Source organism: Dreissena polymorpha, chromosome 15, assembly GCF_020536995.1.
Source record: "Dreissena polymorpha isolate Duluth1 chromosome 15, UMN_Dpol_1.0, whole genome shotgun sequence".
Classification (NCBI taxonomy): Eukaryota; Metazoa; Mollusca; class Bivalvia; order Myida; family Dreissenidae; genus Dreissena; species Dreissena polymorpha.
The window spans coordinates 35729943-35736990 of NC_068369.1; the positions used below are offsets into that span (position 1 = coordinate 35729943).

General features: G+C 35.5%; 1 protein-coding gene across 1 annotated transcript in view; it reads right to left on the bottom strand.

Annotated features, from left to right (window-relative positions):
- LOC127859684 (uncharacterized) overlaps positions 1–3894 on the bottom strand; it is a 32929-nt gene extending 29035 nt beyond the window's left edge. Inside the window, exons 1-2 of the mRNA XM_052397191.1 lie at positions 3629–3894; positions 519–690 (exon numbers count right to left, since the gene is read on the bottom strand). Coding sequence (XP_052253151.1) covers positions 519–690; positions 3629–3766 — 310 coding nt within the window. The 5' untranslated portion in view covers positions 3767–3894. The remainder of the gene's footprint in view (positions 1–518; positions 691–3628) is intronic.
- Positions 3895–7048: the final 3154 nt, after the last annotated feature.

Here is a 7048-nt window from a genome sequence, read left to right on the forward strand (position 1 = left end):
AGGAAGTTTCTCAAAATGAAAATCCATTCCAGGCGGAAAGTGTCGTCCTTGAAAAGCCTGTGCGGTGCTGACTACACAGGCTAATCTGGGACGACACTTTACACACATGCATTTAACCTCCATTTTCACAGAGCACTGTTCATATTGAAACTACTATACACATTTGTACCTAAAGGAATGCCCAAACAATCACATCTAAATCGATTCATCGGCGATGTATTTCTAACATAATTTATCTCATTGAAATACAATCAACTTGATAAGCAATTGTATTTTAAATGACATAAGTATTCCAAAAATGAAATTCATGTTAATTGTATATGCATTCGACAGAACTGTAATCGCTGTTGAAGCCAAACCGCGCGGCATCTTTTTTTAGAGTACTGCATTATCATGAAATAAGAATGAACTTGCCAGTTTTATACATATATAAATATCAATCGCCTTGAATTATTGTAAAAGCCAGCTTACCTTTCAGGGAAGAAATGAAAGAAATGTACATGACTGGAAAAACTCACCTATGTGATATACAAGTATGCTTTCCACGGTTGCACGATCACTTGTGTTGTAACCAAACCAGGCGGCCTCGGTAAGGAAGACATCGTTGGAGGAGGACACGGGTACGAACACCGTGATTCCGGGTCTCTCGAAGTGATGAGATAGGTTGTACGTCTTTATCAAGGAGGCGAACTGAAAACAGTAATAAGTCAAGGTCTGGGAAAACGGCGCTTAATACATGCGCGTAATCTGTCGTCTCAGATAGGCCTGTGCCGTCCGCACCGCAAAGACTTTTCAAGACGATACTTTCCGCCTGGACTGGATGTGCATTTTGAGAAACTTCCTTTGAACAAAACAATTCCATTAAATTGGAAAGTGTCGTCCCTGATTAGCCTGTGCGGCCTTAATGCATATGCGTTAAGTGTCGTCCCAAAAAAGCCTGAGCAGTCAGAACAGTCAGGGTCGACACTTTTCGCTCATACTTCCAGCCTGTTTTTCAAGAGCGAGTCTGAACTCACGTGCACGTGCTACATTGTATTAAACAGCGAATGTTCTATACATAAAACGTTAACAAATACATTATTGTGGATGTCTTTGGTAAAACGTTTCCTACAGCGTATGAAGCGGTAATATTAACATTATTTAACTTTACATTTCTTAACACAGGACACCTAGATAGGTATAATCTTTGGAGTTTACGCTTCCTGGTGGCCTTTATGTTGTATTTTTTTAGAGAATCCTGAATCGATTTTATTTACATCTGAATGAACATGAACACATGAATTTGTCGTTATTTCTGTACAAACGTATAACAAATGGAACAAGAGATATGTTTCTCAGAAACACAATGCCCCCTTCAGCGCCGCTTTGAAGACATATATTTGACCTTTGACCTTGAAGGATGAACTTGACCTTTCACCACTCAAAATATTCAGCTCCATGAAATACACATGCATGCTAAATATCAAGTTGCTATCTTCAATATTGCAAAAGTAATGGCCAATGTGAAAGTTGTTGGACGGACGGACGGACTGATTGACGGACAGACGGACGGACGGACTGACAGGGAGTTAAAAAACTAAATGCCATCTTTCGGGGGCATAAAAATGAACAGCATAGTAATATAAATGGTTATTTATGGAATAATGTTCAACATGTATTTCGCCATTTTAAATCCTTCTTCGTTCAAACTCAATCTTGGTGAATACTGGCATTTGTTAAATATGTAAGGGCGTTTAAATATATCAAAACTGCGAAGTAATTATCATAAAAGAAATTTATATATAGACACTGCGAATTTATAATGCCGAAGAGAAACGCTTGATTAAGAAACGTGATATTAGAGTGGTCTGGAATATTCTGAAACGTGGGCGTTTGCCAATCTAACTGAAGCATTTTAATTTGCAACGTATTGTACATATCGGTTTTATAAACGTGTTTACGAAAAGTCTTAGCGCTAATTTGTGTAACTATAGTATTCATTTGTTTTTAAGAACCGCTTGTCAGTCCAGAATTAGAGACAGAATTCACAATTACAATAGAATCATAATAACATACATACTTTGGAACAAATAGCTTTACGTTTTGGAAATCAAATGTATTTCTTTGAATTGTGTTTTCGTTTTAGTTTGTCTGAATTCTTTAATTCGTATGACTAATTTTCATATGTGCGGTGTTACTCAACAAAAGCGACACACATACACATGTACAAAGTACAACAGATGCGATTTGTAATACAAGACACATTCTCCACTAAATAATGGAATGCATACTTGTATTGATATACATGTATATACATTTTTATTGCAAAAAAACATCTTATCTGCGAAACTTTCTAACTACTAGTTTATTAAATGTTTACACATAAAACATATTTGGTATTCGATCTTTGACGATGTTTCTGACATAGCAATTGACGTTATGTAACACTATAAAGGACACATATAATATATATGCTACAGGGGGGGGGGGGTAATTTGACGCATATGTGTAAAAAACAAATGTATGGGACTGGTGAGAAATTTTGGGTATAATTATTAGGTTTGGCTTCAGTTCAGAGCATGATGACGTCGTTGGTTTTCGGACGATTGCATTATCTTCCATGTTTAATGTATATACCATGCATACAATGTTGTTATATAATGCAATCATACATAACGAGGAGTGCATAGGAAGGAATACGTACTGGACGCATATTATATAGTTGGTAAAACAATATTTGTTCCAGACAACAAATCATGTTTACTGAAAAAAAAACTAACTACAAGACAATAACACATAGTTTTACATTCAAAATCGATATTAAATTACACAGTACTTTCCCCTCGATAATAATTACAACACGAGCAAAGTTAGAGCATACTTTTTCAAAGAAGGATCGGAAAATGACTGTAAAAAGCGTCGGTTACTTTTAAAATAAATCTCTTCTCAAAGGAATTGCATTTTAACACATGCCATACCCTGTTTCCCATGCAATATAACCATTACAAATATTTTTATCTTACACATGTGTAATATACTTTATAAGCGTTTTCATTGGCTTAGTTTTTTTCCGATTGACCAATCGCATTTTGTTATTTTGCTGAAATGACGTTGCAACGTCAAATGACGTCACGAAATGTAAACAAAATTCGGGATTTTTTATTATTTTTGCGTAAATATATATTTAATTTGCTCATTTAAAATCATGTGATAAAAAAGATCTGACACTCGTTGTCATTTCATACCATATTTTATTAAACTCGTCCAGGAATTTTGTTAGTAAGCGAGCCTGTGGCTCGTTTAATAAAATATGGTATGAAATGATAACTCGTGCCAGATCCTATATATAAGTATACCAATAATATGTGTTATAATAAATGAGAAAAACAATACACGGGGCGTCTATTGATAATGTCATAATTGTTTTCACATTTATGAATAATGATGTACGAGACGAAAATAAATTGTCAATATCCGTATTTGTACAACTGCGGTACATAAAACACATATTGCCAGTTCATATGGATATAATACATTCCTACAGAACGCGACCAGTGCGTTAATTTGGAGAAATCAAATGATTACATAAGAACATAAATAGTTGTAAATAGGCCTCAATATCGTGACCGAAGAAGCTATTAATGCCAACCTTTCGCAGTCTATTCCAGTATTGTATGTGTTGATACACGGTCTTCCGGCGATGTGCAGGCGGTATCACAGTCATCCCCAGGGATGTCATGACAACCAAGACAGTTCCAACTATAGTCACCACGACACATATTTTCATGTTTGCCTTACAACCACAGTATCATCGTGAGTGTTGGCATTGTCTGTGACCAGTCTTTTCTTTCACTTTCTCGTCAGTGTTTCATGCTGATTGACCACACTTTGTATCCCTTATATCCAATTTCGGCGCGGGGCGTATTGGACCAAATGAAATCGCTTGCTGCCCATCAAAACATTAAGTGCATATGCTCACAATCGCATACTTGCATAATTATAATTTGTTATTTTCTGTATGTTGTCCGTAAGAGCAAGAAGCTTTAATATCCTAAACTAAAGAAACACTTAGATTCAACACTCGATACGAACATATAAAATAAATAAACAATGAAAGTAAGCTTTGTACTTTTAACTTACGTTATCATCATGGATAAACGTTGTGTTATTATAACCGAAGATTATCCAGTATTATCAAGATCTGTACAAATCTGTATTTTACAGCCAATTTAACGCTCGCAATTTGCTACAAACATCGTCAATGTATAACCATTGTTAACAGTGCATTCGCAAATCTACTTGGTAACATTTTTTTTTCTCAATAAATCCCCACTCGTTCTCTCTCCCTCTCTCCTGCGCCAGTTCTCTCATTTGCGCACACACTTACATCTCTAGCTAATAGCAATGCTCACGTCTCGATGCCTTCGATTTGGCATGTACCACGAAAAGCGAGAATCATTCACGCAGTCATTTACGCCTCACTTAACCCGTCTTTGCAATCGTACGTGCAGTACGCAAGCCAACCAATCAACGAGCTTAAATACAGTTGCAACCAACGTATGTATCGTGTGTGTTATATTGTAAGGCATTTCAGTGCGGTCTAACTAACCTATTTCCAAAATTATAATATGTATTATATGAGCATTGCACCACATGTAATAACATTTCGATTAGTATAATATCTTAATAATATACAAACCCAGATTTACATCATTCGTAGAAATTATAAGATCTTAATAATACACAAATCCAGGCTGACTCCTGTGAAAGACATTACCAATGCAGTCAGAAAATCTATCATAAGGTCTCGTTAATCACGTAATTGTTTTAAAATGACGCCTCAAAGTTAAATCGCGTTTCCATTTTCGTTGGTCTTACAGCGCACACAGTTCACCTTATAATGCGGCCTTTGATAAATGCATTCCCCAAATCCGATAGTTTGAATGCGTTCATAACGATATACAAAAGGTTACAAAACCTCTGCTTAATTATACAAATTACAAACGCATGCGTAAAAGCTTTTGTACTTGGCTAGATAATTAGTCACAACATTCAATCGTTTTGAATAAGATACTAAATTACTAGTAATTTGTTGATTACCATTATCATTCATCATGTTTCCATTCACAAAACAGTGTGAAGAAAGCGTATGCGCTTCAAATATGTCACATTGTGAACGCGTATATAACACAAGAAAAACTATTTTATATTTCATCCATCGTTTGATATAAACAAACTAACACACATAGCCAAAATGCCGAAAAATGTTCATGGAGAGAAACAGACAATACAGTACATGTAATGGTTTTCTTTTTTGATTGCAATACAAAAACTGTGACAGACCGCCACGACAATATCCCGAAAGTCTAGCAGATTTATCAAATACAATGTGTTTGCTTTGACGATCAGCGTGTTTGATCAGGCGGGGACAAGACCATAATCTCAGATGAGGACCAGCAGCTCATGCAGACCTATGACGATTGCAAACACCCTTGCTTTCTTTGGAGATATACTACAATGCTCCAAGATATTTAGGTCATATATTTCGAGTACGATTTCAACATATATTTTGAATACCGTATTCTCTACGCATTGATGTTCAAACAACATTACCGTGTTCGCGAAACACGTATTACAGAGATTGACTTTCTAGGAATCCGTTGAAGATCAATAAATAAGTGTAGTTTTCAAAAGCAATGATGCTTTTAAAAATTCATCATCATAATCATGTTTTATTCGGTGTAAGTGATCATTTAATGTACACTATAAACTACATTTAAAACGATACACATATACATTTTACTTTACCTCTTAGATACGTATTTTGACCCATTTGTAGTCACTTAAAAACATAAATGTAATTAACCAATGTATGCCCAGCGTCTAAAAAAGGCATTGGCAAACAGCGTAGACCCAGATGAGACGCCGCATGATGCTGCGTCTCATCATGGTCTGCGCTGTTTGCTTAAAGGAATGTATGTAAGAAATATTCTAAATATAGAAATAAATATAATAGACATCCCTAATTTTTGAAATAAATTGATCCAATTTTGAAGGATGGGAGAGTCCACTAGGCATAACTGGGTTAAAGACTTTTCATACTATATTCAAGTTTTAAAGGCTTCATTTCCAACCCTTAGAGTCTGATGAGCAGCAAACAGTATAAAACCTAAACAGACTGCGAGTTACTCGCAGGCTGTTGTGGCCCCGTGTTCACAAAACAGTTTTTGCAATCGAAAATCAATTGTGCATGTCATTGAAAATGGATTTCCATTGTAGTTGATAGGCAAAAATGAAAATCGATGTCTGTTAAAATCGATTTTCGATTGCAAAATCGTTTTGTGAACACGGGCCCTGGTTTTATGCTGGTTGCAAAAACCATTTTCACTTTCTGATGGGAAAAGGGTTAAATCCTCTTCAAAGAATTGTCATTGGTGTAATTACTAAAGCATCCACTTACCAATACAATATTGGTGTACACACTTTATTTACTCCATATTTGTTGTAAACAAGATTTTACAGTGTACATTTCCATACAGTTAAAACAACAGTGTTGCTTAATACAACGCTGCACAGTTTTGATTTAGAGATTTCGGAAAGTGAGCGGAATAAAAAATGTTCGAAACTTAAATAGCAAGTTTTACTATAGTTATACACAATTTATTATAAATGCTAACAATTTCTTAATTTTAATTGTATATATCGTGAAAAGGAGAACTACTTATACAGATTGATAAAGTTTACATTCTACTCAACCGCATCAGAAACGTAATCCCAGAAAGCATCGCAAAATCGGAGTAGAACTAGAAGGAAAATCAAATGTCCAATTACGATGGCAAATGTGGCGTTGCAATTTTCTCTGTTCTGCGTATGGAAAGTCACGTATTGTTTCAAATGTAAATACAGGCAACTATGCATTTGTGTACCTACGAAACGTTTCTAAATTGCATGTCACATTTAACAATTTGATCGCCATAATAACACGTCCCGTATGCAAATCCTGTTTTGGCGATAAAATCTGTCTTGCCACGAATGATTGACTGCTAATTGCAGGACAAATCAAAACATT